General features: G+C 44.2%; 1 protein-coding gene across 2 annotated transcripts; it reads right to left on the reverse strand.

The window, feature by feature from the left end:
- Nucleotides 1–1,097: 1,097 nt before the first annotated feature.
- LOC310875348 (equilibrative nucleoside transporter 2-like) lies at nucleotides 1,098–26,444 on the reverse strand. Of its 2 annotated transcripts, none has more exons than XM_083788549.1 (13): nucleotides 26,183–26,444; nucleotides 15,688–15,744; nucleotides 15,189–15,270; nucleotides 13,195–13,340; nucleotides 11,544–11,689; nucleotides 10,377–10,511; nucleotides 10,130–10,227; nucleotides 8,741–8,810; nucleotides 5,483–5,709; nucleotides 4,859–4,961; nucleotides 4,633–4,718; nucleotides 2,202–2,401; nucleotides 1,098–1,562 (listed from the first exon to the last, which is right to left on the reverse strand). In XM_083788549.1, exons 2-13 carry the CDS (start codon nucleotides 15,717–15,719, stop codon nucleotides 1,451–1,453), a joined length of 1,437 nt encoding a protein of 478 aa, XP_083644675.1. In that variant the 5' UTR covers nucleotides 15,720–15,744; nucleotides 26,183–26,444; the 3' UTR covers nucleotides 1,098–1,450. The 2 variants fall into 2 exon arrangements, with proteins under 2 accessions (XP_083644675.1, XP_083644676.1); XM_083788550.1 differs by lacking the exon at nucleotides 26,183–26,444 and adding an exon at nucleotides 16,554–16,712.
- Between the last annotated feature and the right edge of the window lie 1,358 nt (nucleotides 26,445–27,802).

A 27,802-nucleotide genomic window follows, 5' to 3' on the forward strand; every position in this document is an offset into this window, starting at 1 on the left:
GAACTTGGCAGCTCTTACTGTTCATTCCTGTTCTACCTTCCCTCGGTAAATAAAAAGGAACTTGACACTAAAGATCAGTTTGTTCTGGCTGTGTCAGCATAGTTATCAAAGAATACAAAGGTATAAAAACAGGTCCAAATTCTACCAAAGAAAAAGAAAAAAATATAGTAATCTAATATAACACACTTTTTTTGTTTTACTTTGCTCATCTTGCAATTGTAGGTTTTTACATCATGCTTCAAATAATGCAAAAAAAATAAACAAAGAGACTAAATTACGGTAATCCATTCCATTTCAAATTTAAGGGTGAGTTCGGAACTTCGGATATAGCGCACCGAGCACACTGTGCAATACAAATAATACGCAAGTACGCTCCCGGTGTACCGCATGTTCGAACGCACCCATAGTCTAAGCTTGGCCAAGAAAAGGGCCTGTGAGTTTCCCGGTCAGAAACGATAATCCCTCCCCCTCCACCCCCCCCCCCCCCCCCCCTACTTAAATCAGGCGAAAACAAATCAAAAGGTGATTTTCCCTTATACTAGGATTCACTGAGAACAATGCCCTAAAAAAAGGTACTCCCTACAAACCTATACAAAGCATAAACAATATACAAAATAAGTAGGCTAAGACCCAACAATGGTCCAGCAAAAATAAATAATGGAACACAAAAATAAATGCTTGAGTCTTTTTTTTGTAGGCACTGCTGCGCCCATGTTTCCTCGGGTGTTACTGTTGACATTTACGTAGAACGTCCAGCATTTATGTAAAAAACATTTTCCCTTTTTTCATACTTCCCAGGGTGTCATCAGCCAGCCAGGCAAGCATTGTGGTCCCAGCGTTGTATTTCATAAGCAGGCATTCTGTCTTGAAGTGACATGTTGTCGGAGTGAGTGGTGGCGTGAAACAGTACTTGACAGATGAATGAAGTAAGTGGAGAAACACCTTGAGGCGGCGAGCGATGACCACCAAAACATTTATCACCGTGCCCCGTCCCCTTAAAGTGTGTGTGTGTGTGTGTGTGTGTGTGTGTGTACAGTAACTGCGTCCACTGCAGTGGTTCTCAAAGTGGGCTCCGGGGCAGGGGTCCTTGGGTGAGTTCCAGGGGTCCTCCAGGAAAAGTACTTATAATATAGCATCAACAATCATTTTATCCATTTTAATTAAATGATGGCTATTCAAAAGTAGCAGATCTACAAGCTCACAGCGTGTCACTTCGCGCCACTCTTGCGAGCTTGCTTGTACATCTGCCAATTTTAAGAATATTAAATATTGAAATATGTTTGGGAAATGTTGAATAATTGTAGACAACGAGGGGAGGGGTCCCTCCCTGGCACGAAACATTTTCAGATGGCCGGGGGGTGTGTCCGCAGCCAAATACATCTCAGTTTGGGGTTCCTTGACATGAAAAGGTTTGGGTATATATATCACTGTGTATACGTGTGTCGTGTGTCTAAACCAGGGCACGGAGGGGGAAGGACAGAGCTGCTCCTATGGACAGACCCAGGGCCAGGAAGAACGTCATCAGGGCGCCTGCAGTCTCAGCATCCTTAGACTGCACCATCCTGTCGGGAAAACAAGTAAAATATAATCAGCTTGTTGGCTGTTGGCCCGGGTACCAAGTGTAAAATGACTCATACTGGATCTCTTGTCGAAATTGTCGATATATTTAGTCTTAGGTTTTAGTCATCATAGCTTAGTTTTCATTTAGTTTCTATTTAGTTTTCGTCAGTGAAAAAAGGTAGTCGACGGAACATTTTTCGTCATAGTATCAGTCGACGAAAACAACACTAGGTACTAGGGCATGGTCAGACAGACAGACAGACACAGTAAAACAACACTAGGTACTAGGGCATGGTCAGACAGACACAGTAAAACAACACTAGGTACTAGGGCATGGTCAGACAGACACAGTAAAACAACACTAGGTACTAGGGCATGGTCAGACAGACACAGTAAAACAACACTAGGTACTAGGGCATGGTCAGACAGACACAGTAAAACAACACTAGGTACTAGAGCATGGTCAGACAGACAGACAGACACAGTAAAACAACACTAGGTACTAGGGCATGGTCAGACAGACAGACAGACAGACACAGTAAAACAACACTAGGTACTAGGGCATGGTCAGACAGACACAGTAAAACAACACTAGGTACTAGGGCATGGTCAGACAGACAGACAGACACAGTAACACTCACTGTGGCGCGTAGGACATGGACAGACAGACACAGTAGCCGCTGGAGAGCGAGAAGAGGGTCATGATGGCGGCGAAGGCGGCGTCGTGGGGGAAGAACACGGGCAGGTAGGAGCGCTTCTGGACGTTGCACAGCATCAGGAGGGGGATGAACACCACCCGGGAGACGACCAGCGCCGGGAACAGGGCCGACTCCTTCCTCGGCTGGAGGAGAGAAATTATTATTTAATGTCCCTTCTGGTTTGAACGTCGGGAAAATGCTTACTGTCTGGTTTGAACTGGTGGACTAGTCGGTACATAAAACAGCCCAACCACCTGATGCGAGTGTCAGCAATATTCCGCTGGCAATATGAATTGAGTTGGAGTGACTAGAATCTTTAAAAAGCAGTGAAACTCAGACTGTATCATGGATTTGAGTCAGTATTTTGAATTCTGTGTGCATCTAAACGATTATTATTATTAGGCAACGTGCAAGTTTGACTAACAATAGTGTGACAGAGCAGCCTCTGTCAGAGTAATAAAAATTATGTTCAACAATATACATTTATGGTATTTATGCTGTATTTTATGTTATGTAACATTTGGATTCTCAGTCCCACAGAAGGTGCACATTCTGCTGTGACATATGAATTTAAAATGCTTGTGTTTGTCAATGTATGATGTAGATTGAAGCCTGCAGTGTGTAGTGTATTGGGGTGTGGTGCCTGAAGAGCTGATTGATCATGAAACAATTTGAAAAACTAATCAAGTCCGAGCTCGTGGCAAAAACTGAGCGCTTACTGGACCCCCTCCAGTGTGCGTATAGGGGCTGGAAGGCGTGTTCAAGATGCACTTGCCACTTTACTTAATCTCCTGCACAAACACCTTGTAGATGCTGTTATTGGGAAGCCTGCAGTGTGTAGTGTATTGGGGTGTGGTGCCTGAAGAGCTGATTTTTATTGCATTAGCCATGCAGGAGTAGAGTCTGTAGTCTGTTCAGTTGAGAGAGAGAGAGAGAGAGTAGGCTGGCACCTGTGCCTCTCTGTTTATGTTACGCTTGAGTTGCCTTTTCTTTAGTTGTCCAGTTTTGTTGTTGTCTGGAACACATTAAGAACTGGGATCCGCACGTAATTCCGACGGAGCAGTAGTCCGACATGCGGGACATGCACTGATCCGTTGTGACAGGTGTGTGTCTCAAGTGTGTACATTTGTTTTTCATTTTTCACACAGTTAATGTAACACTTGGTAATTCACTGTGCAGACTACATCGTGTGGGAGGGTTGAGCCCTTTTGGCAAAGAAACGGATGCTGCAGACACACTGCGGGAGCTTCTTTTATAGATGGCAAGTTGGCAACGCAGTGAAGAGGACATTATTCACAAAGCCCCGCTTCCTTCTCCTAAAGCCAGGTCCACACTGCCCCAACGATCGGCTGTCTCCAGTCGCGAGACTGTCCGCAGGAGACTCCCCGACGAGAAGCTCCCGTCGCTTGCTGTCCCTAGCGTCTTAGACGCGTCGGAACCCGTTGATGAAGAACCGAACCTGTCCGGTCGGTTGCCGATGTCGGGAGCGACGCTATCCATGTTGTAGTGATGAGGTGGTAAATTACTCTGCTCATCATGTTTCAGGGCTGACTACTGGTGTAGTGTGTGAACTAGATAGCATATTCTCAATATCAACTCTCAATTAACTCTTTCAGCGCCACCTGGTGGTCACCAGTTTAGGCTTTGGTTGCCAATTCGCCCATTATATAATTGTAATTCTATTATGCATGTAATGTGCATGTCATCACCTGTACACCAGATTAGAGGAATTTTCTAAATATGGAAAAATACAAGGGAGCACGTCTTGTCGTCCGTGGCATCCGGTCCATAATTGGCAATAAGACGTCTTGACGTTTATGGCTCTTTAATATATTTAATACTAATCAATCAACAACAAATAATGCTATCTTTGTTTGTTTTGGTGTGAATTCTGTGAGTGAAACAAGCGACCAGGTCTATGAAAACAATTAATCGTGTGATCAAGTAGTATGGCGTTGATTTACGATAACACACACAAAAAAGTTAGAATGTGGTGATAAGAGGTTTCTGCCCGACAACAACGATATGCTAGCTATGGTTCTTAAGCGTCTTTTATGTAGACACATAGCACCCTCGCCTAGCGGTCCGATAGTTGCTGCGAGAGTGAGGTCTAGCCAACACCAGCTCGGGATTCCTGGATCGCTGCCCTCCACAATTTCCTATCCAACATCAGGTTCTTGAGCTCTGCAGTGTTGTCAGCCAAGCTGTCGCGCCGCAGCACGTCTATATAGGTGGTACGCTTCTTTCCCCTCCTGGCTTTGCCCTGGGTTGGCTCCCATAGGGTCAATTTACTTGCCTAATGATCTAGGTGCCTGATGCAGTGCCCTTCCAGCCTCATCCTTCTCTCTCTGACTTAAAGCAGTCAGACACTCACCCATTGGACCCAGGTTGTGACGGTTCTGCCCAGCCAGTCGTTGAGGTTGAAGATTAAGAAGCAGCACACCGAGATGAAGTATCGCTCTGAGGGTAGAGAGAGAGAGAGAGAGAGAGAGGCCAGATTTAGGATGGCTCTACAACAACACTGTGTTGCCATTCCGAGTTTTAGCCAACGAAAACAACACTGCTGGGTAGGAGTGTAAATCAATGACAGGGTCTCTTACCCCAGTTCCCCGGGTACGCCGTCTGGACGTCCACGGTCACAGCGGGGAAGACGGACAGCGTGACGATGAAGACGAACGTCACGCAAAACGCCATCACCCAAATCTGAGGAGAGAGAGACGAACAGGGGTTCAAAACGCCATCACCCAGATCTGAGGAGAGAGAAACGAACAGTGGTTCAAAACGCCATCACCCAGATCTGAGGAGAGAGAGACGAACAGGGGTTCAAAACACCATCACCCAGATCTGAGGAGAGAGAGACAAACAGTGGTTCAAAACACCATCACCCAAATCTGAGGAGAGAGACAAACAGTGGTTCAAAACACCATCACCCAAATCTGAGGAGAGAGACGAACAGTGGTTCAAAACGTTTTCGGTATACCTCACGATGGCCAACACTGAAACGTTGTTTTCTTTACCACTGTGTCATAATAAATTATTCTGGGAGTATTTAAAAAGTAGCCAAAAGTTAAACTTGCCAAAAGTGCCCTTTTTATGCAATTTCAGCCCCTGCCACCAACCCAGCTGCTTCTCATTCAGAATGGGCTCGAGTCTCCTCATAACAGCCCATACGGACGGTCCACCTGTAGTGGTGGTGATCTATGACAGACGATCTACCCTCATACCTTTTTGAAGACCTCCATGACGGAGGCTTTGGCCTCTCCTCCTCCTCCTCCGCTGATGCTTACGTCCACGTTCTCCAGGGACAGGAAGGCCTGCTTGTTCCCGTCCACGCTGCTCATACCGGGCTCTGCCTCGGCGCCATCGCTGGCCTTAACCACGTCCCCGTTGGTCACAGCGGAGCCATTGGGAGTGTGGCCGTTCACCTTGCCGTTCTCCGCGATGCTGCTCTCTGGGTTTGGGGGGAGGGAGGGGGGTATCATTAGCAACCAGTTATTAGCCATGTTAAGGCAGCGGTTTTTAACCTTTTTCATATCAAGTCTCATTATTTATTCGTCATTTAAGCCATTAACCATTTAAAGGAACACTTCACCCTTTTTGCCCAAAAAATATGTTAATGACGTTTAGGAGCTTTAGAACACTTTCCTGGGGGTCTTTATGTGTGTAATATGTGGTTTTAGATATTTTAGATATTAGCAGTGATCCCAGTGTCTCTGATGTCATGGACACTGGGCTCACTTATTTGTGAGCCCAGACTGGACTACATGTTGTCTCAGTAGGACAGCCCTCCCCCTATCCACAAGGAGGAGCAGTGTACTAAAGTATTATGGGAATTGTAGTCCAGGAAGGAAGTGAGCCCAGTGTCAATGACATCAGAGACACTGGGCTCACTGCTACAATCTAAAATATCTAAAACCACATATTACACACATACAGACCCCCAGGAAAATGTTCTAAAGCTTATAAACGTCATTAACATATATGTTTTAGCAAAAAGGTGTCCCTTTAATGATATTTAGCCTCTCAGACACAAAAGTAAAATTTATTTTGTTATCATTTAGTTATCAACAATAATGCAGATGTTTAAATCTTATCTTTCAAATGTAGCACACGGTACAGGCTTACAGCGATAAAATTACTCGGCTGTTAAGTCATTGCAATAACTCGAGTTCATCCTTTGGTTTGGGGCATGTGTCTGCATTCATGGCTAAGCAGCAGCTGAAAGCAGAGTGGGCTAGACTCTGTGTGGTCCCTCAATGTCCCTGACAGACCCCGTCTTTGTCCCTGTGGGCCTTCACCACTCTTAACTGGATAAATCTGGGTAAACAGGACTAATGAGATAATGTCCCGTTGAATCGCATCGATTCAGCCAGAGTGTGGGGGCGGGACAGATCTGCTCGCTTATCGCTGCTGAGTGAGTGTTATGTAATTCATATTGCATTGCATTAATGTCACCCCGGTTTCAGGGACATTACTTTTGAGTTGCTTTGGTGGTGTTCAGTCACTGGCCCAACTTGGCCAGCTGTTGATGGATATTCTATCTAAATAATAATATAGTCCCCACTCCTTGGGGTGTTATTGTCACTCTGCATTTACCCATCTTCTAATCACTATGGTCCTCATTCACAACGGCGTTTACGCTCATAACGTGACGTTACATGAGCAGAGCGTGAGCGGACAGGCATTTACGTGGATTCCCACATTACGTCGGAATTCATGGCCATCTCCGTGAACTTGGCGGTGACGTTGGTTGGTCGGAATCTCCGCACATTGCTCCGTCACCGTATGCCTTCTAAGGCATACGGTCGGACTACCGCTCGAACATGCGCTGCTCCCATGCTTGTGGTTATGGTTAGGTTAGGGATAGAGGTAGGTTGTCGGTCTAATGACCGTCGGACCAAAACACGTGTCGGAACTTAGTACTGGCTTTTTCCTGTCAAGGACCTCCAGAACTTACATGAATTTGTCCACAATGCCTACTGCTTTTTCTTGAAAAGTAACATTTTGGCACACCGGCAGTGATGTAATAATAATGTTGTATGCATATATGTAAATTTATTCAGAAGGCTTTAGTCTTCATGCTGAATCAATAAATTGTTCCCAAATCTCAGATAAAATATGTAGGCATGTGTACCCAACATTGGTCAGCACATAAAAAAATTATAGCCTATATAAAAGCCGAGTATCACTTGTATGCCTAAATGCATGCATTCTAGAGGCAAGTTAGCCTAGAGTCCCATACAGAAACTGCCCCTGCAAGCACGACACCTTTTTATTTATTTATTAGGATATTTCTAGCATGCGCGATTGGGGCTGCTATTATTACCACTGTAACTCGCTGATCAGCATATGTTGACTCAGCCAAGTTTCACGTAGGCCTAAATGCCTTTGCTGCAAGCACCTATATCTGCCTCCATTTGCTTTGTGGTATTAATTTATAATAATGTAGGCTATATTGATCACATGCGGACGCCACACAGAATAGCCAACTCTTACCTGCAGCTGAGGAAACATACAACAAGTTGGATTGGATGAAATATAGCCTTTAGTCCAAAAACAAATTAATCCCACAAGAAAAAAAATAAAGAAAATATGTCCTGTGTCCATGCATGTCCATATATTTGCTTTCCAAATCCGACAGTGCAGGGCAGGGAATCAATCACCGCAGTAGGCTAATCAATAGGGCCTTTTATCATTGCCGAGTTGTAGAATGGGCGTGGATGTTCCATCTTACCAGGCGACACCAGGCGAATCGCTTGGAAAAAATGCGGAAAGGATACACTCGGCGATCCGCACAAATGAAGTGATTACACCAGCTTCTCTGAATAGCACGTCCTCTCAACGTAGCTTGATCGGACGGATTAATACGATATCAATACGCATCTGTTTACGTATCAGTTACACTGTGGCGTATTTCTCCTTTGTGAATGAGTATTGAGCAGCCATTCGCTCTGGGAGCCGGTGCTCGGCCAGCAATTAGGGTTTAAGAGTCTTGCTCAGGGACACGTACATTGCTGGCCTAGCCTGGCATCGAACCTGCAACAACCAGGACCAGTTTGCCCAGGCGCCAGGCGGGCTTCACTAACCAATCAGCTGCGGCCACTCCTGTTACAGTATTTATTTGTAACAACAAATATTGAAATAATTCTCTAAGTTAAGATGCCCCATCGTAACTTATGAAATAATTTGGGGGTCCCCAGATGATTTGCTTAATGTGCAACATTGTTTTGCTTAATTTCTCACAACAATGCTCAGTAGTGCAATGCCTCAACTACTACAGTTCCAAGTGCGTGTCAGGGTGTGGGGGTTCCTAGTTTAAATATGTTTTTTTTATTTGGGGTCGTGGCCTGAAAAGCTTGCGGAAAACTGCCCTAAACATACATTATGTTCCTGCCAGTGTGTGCTGGCTGGTAGCCAGCACACACTGGCAGGAACATAATGTATGTTCAGATATATCAGATATATGCCAAAACCACTAGTACCTTTGAGCAGCTCATCGGTGGTGCCGGCCTCATGCTGGCCCTTTCTCTCCAAGTAGAAGCGTGCAAATTCCTGTAAAAGAACCCATCAGTCAAAACCAAACAAACTAGACAATGTTATCATAAAATACAACAAAGGCTCTGCTAAATAATGTTTACAGCCCATGTCCCCGTTTTTTAAGTCTGGTCAAAAAGTGAATTCACTTGGTATGTAGTCCACGGGGGGGGGGGGGTCACCCTAACTGACCTTACTGCAGCATGAATGAGCACACTTGCCATGATTAAAGCATTTATACCATAAAGCTATGGTTAATGAGTTTGATGCAATGCGACTGCCCGAAGCTGAAGTTATGTGATCGACACTCAACTTAATCCAACGTCAGGCTGCGTGCGTTCTGCTTAGCTGTAAAGTTGAACTTGCCGGCCCCGGACGGTTAGTGCCGATTCATACTCCTATTTTAGAGCCGAATAAAAGTCGGTTCGGCTCTGTAGAGCCTACAATTTGACATAATTTGAGGTTCGGGGGGGGGGGGGGGGCGGGTACCGTCCTAAAGTCGGCTCTTTGGTGCTACTGAAAATTTCTGACGAGCCAAAATCATTTCCGCACTACAGCCCCGAAACAGCGGTAAAATATGAGTATGAATCGGCCCTTAGCTCAACCTAAGCCATTTGCTTATTTCCATCGCTCGAAAATCCACTTTTTGGGTATAAATCCTCTCTTCATAATGTCAACAGTATGTGTAGAGTCACACTTTACTCCAGTAACTTTAACCAGTAACGTTGCTGTGTTCCAGCCGCAAAGCGTGAAGTCTCGTCTAATCGCGATACTTCACAAGCTCCATCCACTTGCATGGAGCTCGCAAAGTCTTGCGATTTCCGAGCGATGGAAATAAGCGAATTAGAACTAAAACCCAGCGCACCATTGAGGGCTTATGGTGGGGTAGGGGAAATAGCCAATAATGCCTTTTTTCACAAAATAACACCCGGACCACTTTGGTGCCGACCTAACGACTACAACAAAAGGTAAGAAAGCCTTTCTAGCATGAAACTCTCCTTTAATGCATACTGGAGGCTGTGGCAGAGGGACAGGAGGATTATGAGAATCGTAGTCGTAATGTGCTGCTGTAGCAGAGGGACAGGAGGATTATGGGAATCGTAGTCGTAATGTGCTGCTGTAGCAGTGGGACAGAAGGATTATGGGAATCGTAGTCGTAATGTGCTGCTGTGGCAGAGGGACAGGAGGATTATGGGAATCGTAGTCGTAATGTGCTGCTGTGGCAGAGGGACAGGAGGATTATGGGAATCGTAGTCGTAATGTGCTGCTGTGGCAGAGGGACAGGAGGATTATGGGAATCGTAGTCGTAATGTGCTGCTGCAGGAGGCACGACTGACCAGGCGAGGTAGAGTCAGGTAACTGAAGAGTGTCAGCAGCGTTCCCACACACGGAGTGATGAAGTAACCCAGCGCAGCCGACTTGGAATCTGCATCACCTGAGAGACGCACACACGCACACACACACGCACACACACACAGGTCAGGCATCCGAAGATCACACTGAAATAATTTTCTTCCTTGTTCCATTTATATTATTTATTTTATGAGGCAACTGGTGCGTCCGTGCGTGCGTGTGTGTTCTTACTGGCTATGGCTAGCAGCATGGCGATAGCAGCGAAGGTGCCAGCGAGGCCCTGGCCGCTCATAAAGATGGCGCTGTACTTCTGGGGCAGCAGACCCACCAGGCCGAACAGACTGCCCTGCATCGTGGCGCCAAACGCTGACAGGAGAGCAGAGAGAGGACCCATTTCATTACAACATCAAAGACAGAACCTGCACACATTCCAAGATTCTAGAATGAAACACTAGACACCGGTGCTGGCTCATAATGCAAATATAGTCTTATTATACAGTACTATTATACAGATCCCTGCCAACATTAAAAACAGCCACTCTCTCGATTTTCGACATGAATCCTAGCCATTTTGGGTTCATGGTCCGGTTGGGAGCGGATGATAATTTACGTCATGTTGTGTGTGTTCTGCATACAGTTCATGGCTGCTGGGGGCGCAAGACAATTTTCAGCGTGAATTGACATATCACATCTGAAGCATCACATCATATCATATCATTGTAGTCTGGTTTGTAGTCATCAGGCCGGAACCCCCAAACCGGAATCAGAATTACCCAAAATTCCCTTCATCATAATTGTAGGGCCTACCCAATAAAAGACTTGATGTGACGTATGAATCCGACACCTTTCTTCAAGTACTTTTTGGAATAGTTAATTTGGTACAGCGTTGCTGTCGGGAGGAAAACTCATAACTCCATTTTTGAGGTTTTTGTTGGCATAAATCAGTGCTATTGAACAGCCTTTACGTCTGTGTGTCGTTTCGAAAATATTGAACCAATGGAAAGTAGTAAAAAGTGCTTTGAACAAAACCTCTTAACTCCATTGGACCCTCAAAATGTCTGCTAAAGCAACTGCCTCCACCACCTCTCCCCGTCTCATGGAAGTAATTGACAATATATAAAGTTACAACACCAACGTTGATGAGGCTGTATTGCTTTGTTTTAAAAATATATGGTTTTATTTTTTTATTTTTCATTTCCTGAAAAATGAACATTTTGGAGTTATGAGGCTTCCTCCCGACAGCAGAGATATCCAAAACCAGTGTTTTTGACGGCCCATCACAGTCCCTTCGCTAGTTCAAACTGTCGGTGGGCACCCCTAAACCCTGAGCTTAGCTAGAACCCTGGCAGGAGAAAGGAAGGAAAAGAGTTGGAGAAGAAAAACAAAACAAATGCTCACAGTTAATGAACCAGATGGTCGCCATGGTGACCGAGAAGAAGGTGTCCGTGTCCATGGTGGGAGGCACCTTCACCAGGATGGCAGTGATGATGAAGAGGATGAGCATGCCCACCAAGCTGCCCGCAATACGCACCGTCTCCGAAATCCTACATGCACACGCACATGCACACACACACACACACACACACACACACACACACACACACACACACACACACACACACACACACACACACACACACATATATGCATACAACATTATTATTACATCACTGCCGGTGTGCCAAAATGTTACTTTTCAAGAAAAAGCAGTAGGCATTGTGGACAAATTCATGTAAGTTCTGGAGGTCCTTGACAGGAAAAAGCCAGTACTAAGTTCCGACACGTGTTTTGGTCCGACGGTCATTAGACAACCTACCTCTATCCCTAACCTAACCATAACCGCAAGCATGGGAGCAGCGCATGTTCGAGCGGTAGTCCGACCGTTGTTCCCGCATGTCGGACTAACCCTACGTTTTAACAGCGGGCGACAGCCAGACAAATTTTCCGTAAGTGCATTATTTGTCAATGGGACCCGGCAACTACTGGCGATAGAGGCGATAGCAGGCGAACAGGCGATGGTCGAAATGTGGGCTGAGGAACGAAAAGATACAAATAATTTTTCCTTTGGGCAACGTCGCCTGACAATAGTGGGCGATTGGGCGATAGCCAATGAAATTCAAGCGACGCTCGCCGTTGGTCTCCAAGGTCTCCCGCTGTTAAAACGTACTGGAGTTAATGAATGTGCTCACTGACCTCTGGTAGAGGAAGGAGTTAATGAATGTGCTCACTGACCTCTGGTAGAGGAAGGAGTTAATGAATGTGCTCACTGACCTCTGGTAGAGGAAGGAGTTAATGAATGTGCTCACTGACCTCTGGTAGAGGAAGGAGTTAATGAATGTGCTCACTGACCTCTGGTAGAGGAAGGAGTTAATGAATGTGCTCACTGACCTCTGGTAGAGGAAGGAGTTAATGAATGTGCTCACTGACCTCTGGTAGAGGAAGGAGTTAATGAATGTGCTCACTGACCTCTGGTAGAGGAAGGAGTTAATGAATGTGCTCACTGACCTCTGGTAGAGGAAGGAGTTAATGAATGTGCTCACTGACCTCTGGTAGAGGAAGGAGTTAATGAATGTGCTCACTGACCTCTGGTAGAGGAAGGAGTTAATGAATGTGCTCATTGACCTCTGGTAGAGGAAGGAGTTAATGAATGTGCTCACTGACCTGGTAGAGGAAGGAGTTAATGAATGTGCTCACTGACCTCTGGTAGAGGAAGGAGTTAATGAATGTGCTCACTGACCTCTGGTAGAGGAAGGAGTTAATGAATGTGCTCACTGACCTCTGGTAGAGGAAGGAGTTAATGAATGTGCTCACTGACCTCTGGTAGAGGAAGGAGTTAATGAATGTGCTTACTGACCTCTGGTAGAGGAAGGAGTTAATGAATGTGCTCACTGACCTCTGGTAGAGGAAGGAGTTAATGAATGTGCTCACTGACCTCTGGTAGAGGAAGGAGTTAATGAATGTGCTTACTGACCTCTGGTAGAGGAAGGAGTTAATGAATGTGCTCACTGACCTCTGGTAGAGGAAGGAGTTAATGAATGTGCTCACTGACCTCTGGTAGAGGAAGGAGTTGAGGAGGGTGAACAGCAGCAGGGGCAGCTGGGAGAGGAGGGTCATCCAGTTGTTGAAGTAGTACTCTTTACGGACCACCACCGTCCCATTGCTCCATTCTGTGGTGTTCAGACGATCCTGGAAATACTGGAGGGAGAAAGAGAGACACTTGTAACCATAGATATTAAAACATATAAATGCCTCAGTGGTCTTGTAACCATAGCTATTAAAACATATAGATGCCTCAGTGGTCTTGTAACCATAGATATTAAAACATATACTGTAGATGCCTCAGTGTTCTTGTAACCATAGATATTAAAACATATACTGTAGATGCCTCAGTGTTCTTGTATACCATAGATATTAAAACATATACTGTAGATGCCTCAGTGTTCTTGTAACCATAGATATTAAAACATATACTGTAGATGCCTCAGTGTTCTTGTAACCATAGATATTAAAACATATACTGTAGATGCCTCAGTGTTCTTGTATACCATAGATATTAAAACATATACTGTAGATGCCTCAGTGTTCTTGTAACCATAGATATTAAAACATATACTGTAGATGCCTCAGTGTTCTTGTATACCATAGATATTAAAACGTATAGATGCCTCATTGGTCGCTGCAATTCGTTGGAGCGACCCGTCTGCAGCGGGAGGAGGAAGTCAAGCGGAAGTGCTGAAGGCACGATGCATCGCTGCCACTCAAGTGACTACTGGCCAATCACAGCGCGTCTTTTCCGGGACTTCCGTTTACACTGCCAGAGCAAGTGCGGCTGGGAAAAGAGGGAGTCGCGCCTCTGATTGGCCAACTGAATGTCCCCTTCCGTTACGTACCCTTTTCTTCTGCTATGTTTCGCAAAGGAATCTCGGGAAAGCTTGCCTCCATGTTGCCTTCCCTCGAGATACAGACGCCCCAGAGTCGGAAGAGGTGTCTACCTTTATATGTCTATGCTAATGCTTGTAACCAAGTAAAGTGCTAATAGAATCAGTCAAATTCAACATTTAAATGGCATTCAAATAGCACACTTGCCCATCGGGCAAGGCAAACTCAATTTTCCTGAATTGTTTTATTTACTTAGATAGACTTTATTACTTACGCCTGCAGAGAAGGTACAGAGAAAGATGGTATTGGCTGTGTAACGGGTGCGTTCTGTCCCTAGCAATAGACTTTCCCCTTCCAAACCTGAGTATCCGGGTCTCATGCATTGATGCCATACTCTCAAGGCGTACCCCAACTATTTTGCTGAATACGTTGATTTTATGGACTTTGTTCTGTTCTTATTAACCAATGATAATGAGCCATACCAGGAAACAAAGCAAAACGTCAATGCACTCTCCACGAAGGACCCTACTTTTGTTAAGTGTAATTTTCTTAATTGCTAGTCAGAGAGAATGCTGATGACGGATATGCCTGAATGACTGAAATCCAGCATGTGCATGTGAAATAGAGGCCTCAGACACATACTGTACTATTACTACATGTACAGAGACGCATATACTAGTGTACACGTGCAAGGACGGAACTATGGCTGCATAACTTTCTCACTAAGAGGACTCAGGAATCATATGATATACTGACCGCAGGGACTTAAACAAGCAAGGATCACAACATCTTATAGTATTATTATCTTAAAGTACATACACATGCAAAAATAAAAAACCAACAACAAAAAACTGTCTTTCTAGTACATAACCTGCTAATCTGCATCTAATCTAAACCTACACAATAACAGCTCTTAATTCCCTCAAAAGGGCAACGCTTAGGTCCAACATGTGATTCCATAAGAAGGCTGAGAGGGTTGTGGAGATTAGTGGGGCATTAATCACATGCTTTAGCTCTTTAGACAAGTAAAACTATCATTTGATCAGTTAAATAACCAATCTTAACAATGATGGTCGGGCATGATGTTGGTCAAGTGATGACCTGATGTAGCACTTCAACATCCAAGCTAGCCACAGTTTGCAGATAGTTGTCTTAATACTTTACCATGGAGGCGGTCATGAAGAAGTTCCATGGTAGCAGAGTTCCCAGGCCCAGGATGAAGAAGATGATTCCCACCAAGAACCCCCTGGAAACGGATGACGATAGACAAGGAGAATGTTAAGAGGAGCGCGTTCAACTTGAAAAGCTGCTTTTTATTTTTTAAAGGTGCTGGGAAACCCACTTAACCCCAAGATATTGACAATACACGGTACAAAATACAGCTTTACATGAAGATAGACCTTTTTCATAACATGATAAAATAATAAACAATCAGGTCTCTTTGTGAATAGATCTGAAGTCTGGCCACACACAATTACAAGGATGTTTTGTTTTTTTTAAACGTGGCTTTGATCACCAGCACAGTTTGAGTTCTGTGTGTGAACACACGCCCAGGTGCATTGAAACTGTGAGGGAGACGGGAAGTGGGATATGACAGTGAGAAGAAATAAGAATAGATTATTTTTCTGTGTTTTCAGCCACGCATTCCAACTGTTGGACTCACCTGTCCTGCGGAGAGTCCGTTCGGTCTTTCATCCTGGTGTAGGAGGTTCTGGCGAAGCTGCAAGGGCAACAGAAGAAAGGGAGACGGGTGAGTGTCAGCATCGTATCAGCACAGGCTTCACTGAGCTTCATATTTACGCTGGCAGTGCAGGCCTCACTGAGCCTCCCGAGTTCTCTAATATCAGTACAGGCCTCACTGAGCCTCAAGAGTTTGCCAATATCAGTACAGGCTTCACTGAAGCCTCAGAGTTCGCTGTCCGGCAAGATCGTCCTCAGTCGGCGCTCCCCTACTTGCGTGTGTAGGAGGAATCCATTCCTGTGCATTCTGGCACAAAGCTGCAAAGGGCGTTCCGCGCAGCCTTCCCAGCGAGCAGTTCATGGAATACGGAGCAGCATGCTATTGCCATCACGATAATTGCCTCCTCCTCCTGAGCCTGACCCTGCCTGAACTTTGCTTTCCAGATAGCTTCCTTCCTAGTTCCTATACGTCCAAGGAAAAAAGCACTGCTGAGAGTTCTAGAATAGAGAATCACGTATTGTGAACCGTGTACTCAAAATGTGAGAGAGAGACAGAGAGAGTAGGCTAACTGAGACTCACGTTGGACTCTCCAAAACCCTCTCTCTCTCTCTTTTTCATCCCATGACATGAATTAGAACTTCAGGCAAGTTCCCATTTAGGTTTTGGCAAAGAGACCAGCCCCAGAGCTCCAAATACCTCTTTTGTGAGTAGATTAGGCAGGAATCTCCCTGAATTCACTCCCTGGACATGTACTACTAACTATACTGTACATTACACAACTGAACTGAAAATCAAACAAACAATTAAAACAACAAACACACACATAACATATAGCTGTGCAAACTCACCAACAGCATAAGGATATTGACCTAGCCGAGAAAGCCGTGTAGTGGGATTGCCAGCATTCAAGTCCTGAAATGGCTTTGACCTAGCATGGGCTCTTACAATGTCAGACCAGGTTACTGGCAGCAAGGGGGATAAAACCGTCCACCCTGTCCAAACCAAACGACCAAAATATGGCGACCGTTTTGTTTTGACTCACAAAGAGAGCAGAGCAGACTGGGGCAAACGGGGGAGGGAGTGGCCTGCACTCCTACCTGTCAGCGCTTGCACCCCGCGTTATCATCACAGCTAAAACCAACTCCTGCCTTACTGAAAGCTTATTTGCTTATCACAAAGACAATGCCTACTGCCAGCGCCTAGGCGTTGAAATACAGCAGTACTGTGGCAATACACAGGACATGCAAGGGTTCTTCTACTGGTGTCATCGGTTCATCGCTGTACACAGGAAAGTCTGACTCCCTGTTTCCAGCCATTATCACAAACCCTAACCCTAACCTCAGTCATAACCGGCCACGCATGTCATAGCCACGGTTGAGTCTTAACCGGCCACGCAGGTCTGACTAACAGGATGTCTGACTTATGGGCAGTCCCCCCATTCCTCCATTTACTAATATTACTAGTATTACTAGTATTTACTACTACTATTACTAGTATTTACTTCCTTGAGTGTTGGTGATACGGTCCCAGATACGGTTACTGACTGTTGGTGGTTACCGAACATCAACACAAAGTGTCCACAAACAAAGAGAGGCGTGATCTCACTCATGCACCACAGGCAAACGCATGCACTCAGTCTCTCTCTCTCTCTCTCTCTCTCTCTCTTACACACACACACACACACACACACACACAAATACAGCTGGTGGACATTCTCACAGTACAGCCATGACAAACAGAACCGAGTGGACAAATCATATTCTGAATATGTACAAAATACTAATTAAAGATGAAAGCAAGCCATTGATTATACATTCAGTTCTTGTGTCTTAATTTCATGGACCACAGAGTTTTCAGGCATGTTTTTTTGGCAGCCTGGCAGGATGGACTACAAGGCGTGCGACAAGGATATCATGAGTTCGTCGTCCCCCCCCCCCACACACAATTCAATTTTCAATTCAAAGGGCTTTATTGGCATGAGAAAACATACGTTTACATTGCCAAAGCAGAAAGAACAGTACAACAATACAGCAATACAATCAAAACAAAAACAAAAATTATGTACTTTGTCAGATTCTTCAATAGATCAACTTCTATGTACCAAGATCACTCGATGCAGGTATAGTGCACTGCACACACACACACACACACACACACATACACACACAGCGCTCTCTACACGCATCAACTCCCTTTGAATGACCCTTAGGCTGCACCAGGCTAAAATGAAAACAAAAGAAAACTCCCACCGCCCGCCTGCTTTCTCTTGGCTCCTGTCCCTGTCTTTATTTGGCATTCTCCTCTCCTCCTCGCAGGATGAAGGAATATTCTCATGAACTTTGGATCTGTGCTTGTTTGCAATGTTGGGTGTATTGGGAATGGGAAGTTGGGAAACTGACTCTCACTTCTGTGGGAGCCACTTGATGTAAGTTGGGCTGCAGTGCAGATGCCCAAAATGTTTAAGCAATAAATAAATTAAGAATTAATCACAGACACTTGAACACTGGCTAAAATCGATTGACTGCTTCTTGAAAGCACCATTTTGATCATTAAAAGAGTAGTCACCCAAAATGACTTATGTTCTATCAATTCACACACTATTTATTTACACGCACATCGACGGTGTCGGTGCATGCTGGGCCAATAAGGCATAACATGAAAGGAGTTAGGGCAGCTTTTGGTATAAAGGAATTACTTTATTATCAGACAACACAACGTTTCGATCTCACAGGACCTTCAACAGGTCAGTATCAATCACACAGACACCCCATGAGGCCTTTGAATTCATGGAGATGTTTTTGTTGTATTCCTGAGCCAAAAATGGAGTGAGTGACATCGACAATGACATCGGTCGGTAGGAGACAAAAATCCTTGAATTCAATAATTCATCCATTCATGAGGTGTGTAATTTATGTAAAATAAGTATTTGTTTTAGGTGAACTACTCCTTCCTCTGATTAGAATCTGAGGTTAACAACAGCAACGTTGGCCCCACCCCCCATGGACGTGTGTGTGTGTGTGTGTGTGTGTGTGTGTGTGTGTGTGTGTGTGTGTGTGTGTGTGTGTGTCTGTGTGTGGTGGGGGCCCTGGGGGGTCAACCAAGGTGAGCCTACATGACAACTGTGCTCGAAATAACAAGTCACATAAGGCCTCGAAAAAGGTACTTTGTCAATAAGCATGCTTGTTTGTATAATCGCATCGCGAGTGTTACTTAATCTGCTTACAATATAGGCTAAGTATGCTCTGTATGATCAGGAATGGAAAAACAGCTAATAATTAACTATCAGAGCGCTAGTAATACAACCAATCTTGACCCAGGGCAAAGAAACTAAATAAACGCTTGCTTGAGTATATAGTTGCAGGGTTAACAACGAACACAGCTACAAAAAAAATTACTTCCTGCTGGAAAAAAACTGCCCTGAAGGGTAAATTCAATATCCAGTGAAGTTAACATAACAAGAGACAAGTATTTTGTTTCAAAGAACCTGACTTGACTGCATGAGAAGAGAATTAGCTCAATTATTTATACGGTTGTTTATTTTCAGCTCGTTTAGGCAGGAGGACAGTAATGGAAGGACAAGAAAGATGAGAGTTGGGGGACAGCCTGCATGCAAGACGAGAGGCCCTCACAGGCAGCTCCCAGGGTGTTCTGGGGTCAATGCACAGAACAGGCACCCCCACCCTCCTTTTCTCAGTATCAACATAGTCTATAGCCAGGCATGGCTGAATGAATAGCTTCATTGTTCGTTCATATTCAAACTTAACTTCCTCCGGGTCTTTATGTCCCTGATGATGATGTTGCAAAGACCAATCTGCACGTAAATGTCTTGTGACTCATTGGCTGTCAGGAAAGGGTCCACCGCTGTTGACTTAGCAGTGATCAAATCAAACACTGTGCAGCCGTTGAATTCCTTAGCCAGCTTACAGCTCACGGCGTGTGTGCCGTATCGGATCCAACAAGAGTCATGCGAACATATACAAGTCACTGTGTGAATGGTGCTCCAGTAATGGAGCCAGGCCCCAGTACGAGGTCATTCAGACAGAGAGGGAATGTATGTGGACTGTGGAGGTGGCGGAGTAGTGGGATTAAACGTCTTTACACATCGGGGGCATGTCAGTCAAATACATTATACAAAAATGTGCCTGCAAATATTTCAGATCAAACTATTCATTAATTAGTTGATGCTTCATTCATACAGGCTGATGCCTTTATTCGGGGTGAAAAATCAACCTTATTCCAAATAGATATTGCATTGCTTTAACGCCTCGTAATATTCACGTTCTGTGCGAATGTACTCATGAATCAATCATTAGACAACCAACAGTTTAAAAAAAAACATTCGGGCGACTATCACACGACTGAGACCGGTGAGATTGACTGTGGCCTCTCAGCTGTGGGCCAAGAGCTTTGGAGTCTTTAGACACAGAAGACTGCGTGCGTGCGTACACGCACGCTGGACAGCATGTGCTTAATGGAAATGCCTCAGGCACAAGGAAACTGTATGGTCGAGAGTCTAGACGAGACGCTACTACAGTCAGCGATTCCCAGCAGGACCTATAATTATGCTCAGTCAGTGTCGAATTCAGTTTACCGTATGTGTACATTTCAGCTCTTTACATACCATTAAAAGAAAATATTTTGGATTCCTCATTCATAAAGGTTGACACAGTAGTATACTAGTAGGCCTGACCTTGATTAGGGATCAATCGAGGGAGTTTTAGTCGACTACCAAACTCTTAGTCGATTAGTCAATGTTTATTTTTCTTTTTTGCATGATTCGACTTAGTGATTGGCCTAATTTGTTATATTAACAAATTGTTTGAGGATATATATATATATATATTATATATATATATATATCATGATTTATTGGCAGAAACCAAACAAGTATATGTTAAATTAGTCACATTAGACACATTAGACACATTAGACATAATGGAATGATTCTCTAGTGCATAATTATTTTCATGTTATGCAATCAGACTGATTAGACTGCCAATCTCTCAGGTTGCCTCTAATAGTCGACTATAGCTAACATCACATTTACCTGCTTTCTTTCTTTCAAATATCTGAACCTGTTCATTAAGTAATGGTCACATGGAGCCCTGAATCAACACCACCCTGTACTCTCCCATTAGGTGGGGTTCTGTTCTGTATAATGCTATCATTTTGATTAGATGCTAATCTCAGATTGCTCAAAGGGGCCTTAAAGGGCGAATATCCAAAGTGTATCCAAAGTGTAAGAAATAGGCCAGGCTAATACTTGTATATGATAATATACGGCCAATAAACTGTACTGTGTGATAAGTGCTCCTCTCTCATAGGAGATGACAAAACAAAATAAAATGCTCCTGCTCGTTACACGCAAATAAGAAAAATATGTTTCCAAATAGACGTGCCAACTTAGTTGGGAAGGTGTAACCATATAATTCTTCCAAGATCAGATAACACAGAACAGACATGCACAATGATATAGATCACACCCATGGCATGCATGCCTCCTTCGCCACACAAACACACACACCTTGCATGCCTCCCCCTTGAACCTCCTTCACTGTTTGATACAATGTCGGGATCATGGGAAATTGGTCAAAAAATGACACGGTTTTGCCAAGCAGAACCCTATTCTGGATGGCAACGCCATGTGACAGAGCCCCGGTGCTACACACATGGAGGTCACAGATGGGTCATGCTTAGCTCACCACACACATGCCTGGCATGCCTCCGCCACCACACACATGCGTGCCTTCGTTCCTAGTGTGACACTGCAAAACCAGACTGCTGAACAGCCACATTAAACCATGCTCGTCTTTGTTGTGTCCAACTGCCACCCTCTATATCCAGGACACCCCTCAATTTCGGGAATCATTTGGTTGGCCTGCTCTGTTTAAAAAGTAGGTCAAATCACTCCAGCACATAAAAGACTTACTGGTCACCAGTCTGACTGTTGGAGATGCTGTGGGGAGACAGTATTGGCAATATCTGGAGTTGCCCTTTAGCTGTGGTTCCATTTTGGACTCTTTGGAGAAGTGTCCAGTGTCCTGGAAGCAGTTTTCAATTTGCTTCAATTTGCAAGGCAGGATCAGTATTTACTGAGGGTATTGCTGGTGGCATCCAAAAAAAAGCCTTAACTAAAAAGTGGCTTACGAATGTTACACCAACTATAAATTAATGGATTGATTCAATCTATAATTTATTATGGAGAGAATTGCATTCAGCTTTAGAGGTTAAACTGAAGTCTTTACAGACAACTAGTTTAATCATGTCTTTACCATAAGACCTGACTATTTAAATTCACTTGTGTTAAATCCATAAGGTGAACAAGTCCATTCCTCCATTATTGGAGGAATGGACTTGTTCACCTGTTGAAGTGAATGCACCTGTTTGAGGTACTTATATATTGAAGTGAGTGACTAAAGAGGCCAATATTTCCCCTTTATTTGTATGTATAAGGAAAAGACTAGGACAATACATACAAACCAAACATACAATATTATTGTATGTATGTTTGTTGTTTAAAATTAAATAAAAAGGAAATAGATCAGTTCATCGACATTGAGTCATTTGAGTGTCAGCTGAGACCCCCTGTTATGTAAACAATAATGATGAGGGGGTTGACCATAGAGTTACGGACCGGAGCGACCCCCGCTATTCATTTCAATGGAAGTTGCTCAGTGGCTTTTGAAGCACTCGGAAGAACGCTCAACCTTTTGATTTGGACACTAGGGGCTCCATTAAGCAATTCATATAATATGACATAATATTACAGTTTTATGAGCTGGGGGCGTGTTGTATGTCATATTGCAATTTTGGGCATGTTAAGAAGCGCTTTCGACACCCCGTGGATTGCGCAAAACGGCCTTGAATTAGTCATGGGTGTGTTTAAGGAGTGTTTGAGACGTACCCAATCAACATGTCCGTACTATTCTCTTTACCAGTCAGCTGATGTCACATACGGAATGCGCACTTTGGGGATCGTGGTATTACATTTCTTCAGGCTGGCCATAGAAGACATGACATGACTTTGTCACATTTGGGTTAATTATTCCTATTGCACTGCATGCTGTCACCTTTATGCCTCAAAATAATTTGTTTCTATTGAAAAACACCAGTAAAATAACGTTTATTATATTTTATTTTATTCAAGTCATGATGAAGGAATGAGTTGAATGCTGCTGCTTAATGCTGTGCCTGTGGCCCCGATGGTATATGGTCTTCGCTCATAGCATTTTATTGAAGAAGACTTGGTGAATCGGGTGTGATACAGCATATGAAAGCAAACCTCCCAAGGATTATGGAGATGTTTTTATTTATTTTTAAGGTTGAGAAATGAAAGAATTATGTCCGTTTCTAATCTCAACATTTTACAAAAAAAAGAAGCAAAAAGAGGCTGTTGCCATGTCTCATAGAAACAAGTAAATAGGTCTATAAAAATAAGCGCATATAACAGGGGTCTGTAACCTAAATGAAGTGCCATGTTTTTATTTTCTAGCCATATCCAGATTAATTTTAATGACACCACATTAAAATAAAAAAACATATTTTGATTGTCCACAAATATAAAGTTCTTCCTTCTTTTTAAATATGTTCTTGCACATTGTTATAATGATCATTATATATATCCCCCTGCAGTCAGAGTTCATAGTTTTAATGAATGAATGTGATGCATTGTGAGCTGGTATAGATCTGCTATTTTCAAAAGTAATCTTGGAAAATTTTAATTTAATTTTTGGATTAGCCGTCCTTAGTTGGGCAAATGCATTCATCTGGGGATCCTTGACATGGGAATGTGCTGTGTGAGGATCACTGGCAGAGCCGAAGAGTTTGATCAATCCTCAAGGGCCCCCCCCCCCCCGCAGCCCTTGATCAGTGTTATTATTGGGCGCGTTCGGAAATAGCGCACTGAGCCCACTGTGCAATGCAAACTAATAGGCGAGTGTGCTCCGGTGTGGTATTTCCGAACGCGCCCTTTATGTCACGCCTCAAGAACAACTACAAAAGAAACCCGATTAGCACTTTTTAACACCTCTTGGACGGCCGGTGTCTCTCAAGACAGACTGTTGCCTGAGGAACAACAGGGGAGGCGCTGTTTTCCCAAATATTTGACGATGGGATTCTCAGATTGCCGGCGGAGAGGTCCAAAATGTTCGGAATTCCCAGAAAATATGTAATGTAAATGTAAAATGTCCACGGAAATCTTCATGGGGGCCGAAAGGGGCCCTAGGATTCTTCATGGGGGCCATGGCCCCGTGGCCCCCACAGACTCTACGTCGCTGATCACTGGTTTAAACAACATTAGGAGAAAAGCCCAAATAACCACTTTAGAAACAAGAAAAGCAACCACAACTAGTAGGCTACAACTACCAATATTTACAAGCAACTTTACAGAAAAAGAAGCCGCTTATAATAAACAGACATGGCAACACTCCAGCAGCCTCCCAGAGCCGCTCAAGTGTAAAATCAAACAGTGCTTTTTGCGTTTATGAGGTGGTCAGACCCACGTCTAATCGTTATGCGCTGAGTGTTTTTAGGTCAAGGGGCTTAATAGCAAATTGCGCAAAGCGAAAATAATTAACATATGGACACTCCCACAATGCTAAAATATTCAGGAACGCCATATGCCATATGTGTGTGCGTTCAACACGGGCCGATATGCCTTTCATAATACGATTGTGCGCAGAGCGAGGGAAATTTATGTATTACCCCATTGTAAAACAGATCTTCAAAATGGCACCCTAGTTGTCCAAAAACTCATCGGGAAAGTATAGGTCATGTTCTACTTGTCCAAAGGTCATGCCCACTTGCCCGGATAGTAAATTATGATAGGTACATTTTGAATTACCCTTCATTTTAACATGTTTTTTCTTTTTTTTTTAAACTTAACTTCTAGGGGTGTGAGTCGAGATATGGACATACCTCAATATTTATGACAAATATCTCAATAGCTATAAATAGCATATTGCATTTTGAATCATGAGCTAATTCCAGGCACCTGCATTTATGTAGGCTACTGGTATATTGAGTTGGCTCCATGTGATTGTGTACATTTTCATACCATTTACTATTTTCTATATTTACTATTTCACATGGCATTTGGTACCATGCTCATTGAGTCTTCATCTGATAGATTTCAAGGATATGACAGTTGGCACTTGGCAGTGCCAGTGCACCTGTATTCAATGGAACCTGATTGTGCACTTCCTGTTATCTTGTCACAACAACTCTGAGGAAGGCAGTCAGTTGTCCAACTTGTCCATCAAGGTAAATAAACCATGTGAAAATGCATTCATTGAGCCTTAGTTGCACCTATAAAACCTTTCTGCTTTTGCAGACATTATTCTCTTATTTTAAATTAAGTCCACGGACATCTTGTGATCAACTAAAGATAGTTATTGCTTCCCCAATCAAACGCAGTTGCCCGTCGAGCAACTTCAAAGCAAACTCCACTTGCCTGAACGTTTTATTTACTATAATTGTCACGGGCCAGCCGTTTTAGTGCACTGTCAAGTGTCAACCCCTTTAAACATTACTGTTGGCTCCCAGAGCTAGTTTGCTTGGTCTGTCTTTGCTACAACTGACAACCAGTTTAGTTTGTGGACAAGATTATGACAAATTATAACCTCGTTTGTGTGTGAGTCACCACCAGAAAGGAGGATTACCAGCCGGGCTAGTAAGTATAATTCGAGGATGAGTCAGAGTCAGACGACACATGTGCTCCTCCTCGCCAGGCCAGATGGCATCATGGCAATCATGGCAGGACAGGTGGGGTGCCATATTGCAGCCAGGTCAGGATGACACACTAGCCTCGGAAACCCAGACGTTTTTATGACACACTGACACGCGCCTTAAATTGCCCGCACTATTTTACTCTATTTAAGGAAATTACAAAAGCATAGAATATAATAGTGGCACATATTTGGCCAGTCAGTGTTCCAGCAAAATGGTGTGGTGGTATGCTATGTATGGCAATTGTGGTGAATGACTTTAAGGCTTAAATATAATAAACCCAAATATGGTACACATCATATAAAACAATCATCTGTATTCTGTAAAAGCAGAAATAATCATTTCAGAATTCAGATGATATAGTGATCCAGGAGAGCGATGCATACATCGCATCATGGGACATTTATTATGGGACAGTTTCAGATGTTAAATGGTAGTGGTACCCGTGGCTAAATTCAGAAAACACTGACATTTATTAGTTTTATTTAAGCCTTTGAAATCGTAACGCAATTTAATTGACACAGCCAGCGCAGGATGGAACAAGAGCGGCATTGTTGTCAGTCGCACCATTCAACCCACGCATGCACGTCGCATGAAGAAGGGAGCCGCTGCTGTCTATCCACAACGAACAACGGCTCATGTAAGGCCGGTTTCGTACAAAAATGAGTCAAATAAATGCATATGATCTCACTGACTTAGTACTACAGCGATCGACAGGCTATATTTTATATTAAGAACACTTATAGCGTACCTTGAAACGATGCCCTGGCCTGGTGCTGTGCTGTCCTGTCACTGGTGGTGGCGTGCGGCTGTTCTCATGTTGTTGTTGCTCCCTGCGGAGAAACTAAACAAAACAGATGTCCTCCCCGATGTCATTAATGAAACGACAATAGCCTAATAGACGAATGTAACGCGATCGCCCTTTTTGTTTCCTCCTCGCTCTGCACATCCACGTGGCGGGAACGCGCGGCGCGTAGTTCACAAATGGCTCCAGTTTACAGTATTTGACTCAGCGAGCTTAGCTACGACAGACAGTGTGTGTGTAATCGTCATTTCCATCTCATCCGTGCAGACCTATGGTATACAGACTGGGTGTGTGTTGTGTGTGTGGGGGGGGACGCCCCTCCCCCCGTGCTCTGCTGTAGAGTGAAACAGAAGTGGTTTTCAACATGCATGCATGGGCCGTTGGGTTCGTTCGTGACAGCCTAGGGGGGTCAGGGCAGGTAATGCTGCCAGCATCTGACTGACAGTTTATCTTCATGACTTCATCACCATTATTATGTCATGTACAGGTTATTTAAATGCTACTACCTAGGCCTATATACATAGACAGACCTAAACCAGGGACAAATTAGCCAGCCGTGGCCCAGGGGCCCTAATTGGCTCTCAGGGCCCCTTGTACTAGGTATGACAAAAGGGCTCCTGGGTGGGGCCCTTCATTGGCTGTTGATTTTGTTAAATTTAGGTGAAAAAGATAAAAACACGGAAAAACACAAATGTTGCGTGCACGGGCGCTATGGGGGACCTGCAAAACTTACCGGCCCAGGGGCCCTCGTGTGGGTTAATCCGTCCCTGACCTAAACTGCAGTGGTCTGTGGACCAAATTACATTGCAGGACACAGGTGTATAGATGCATGTGAGATAGATCCTTCTTTTTATAGGCCTACCTCTATTCATAGATCTATATTCCCTGTTATTTACTTTAAGGTGTATGGAAGCTGACCTGTACCACGCAGCAGTGCTGTTTTGTGCTGAATTGGCACTGCATGGAAGAACCTTGTCGTAACGGCATCAGGCCTCGCATGTGCCTTGGGCAGATAAAGCAGCCCATGGTTGTATAATAACCTTGAACGCAGGGACGTGCAGAGTGTTAGCCGATCTACAAGCTCTCAACGTGTCGCAGCGCTGAGAGCTTGTTGATCTGCCATTTTCCCGGTGTGACCCTGCGGCCCGCACTCGTTGGCTACTGGAGATGCGGCGATGACATGGATTTCTAAACAAACTCTTTCAACGCAAAATGCTGCGTTCAAGATCAGGAGAGTTCAGAAAAAAGCAATTTTCGGGTATGGCATGGAAAGGAGAGGAGGGGCATTTGCATTTCACCATAGTAAATGCTGCATTCATGGTCTGGAGATGGCAGTTTTTTGGTTTCGTTTTTGAGTGGTGCAACCACTCCTACAACCAGCAATGTCCGTGCCTACCTATGTGGCCATGAGCACGAGACCTATGCTCATGGCACCTATACTCTGAGCACGAGTATATGACTTATTAGTACCAGTAGGGGGCGCCAGAAACAGAGAGAGATAGTGCTGCTCTGTTGCCTGCTAATGAGAGAGAGAGAGGGGAGGGGGGGGGAATTGCACCACTCAGT

This window comes from Protomyctophum parallelum, assembly GCF_964188405.1.
Source record: "Protomyctophum parallelum genome assembly, chromosome: 18".
NCBI lineage: Eukaryota > Metazoa > Chordata > Actinopteri > Myctophiformes > Myctophidae > Protomyctophum > Protomyctophum parallelum.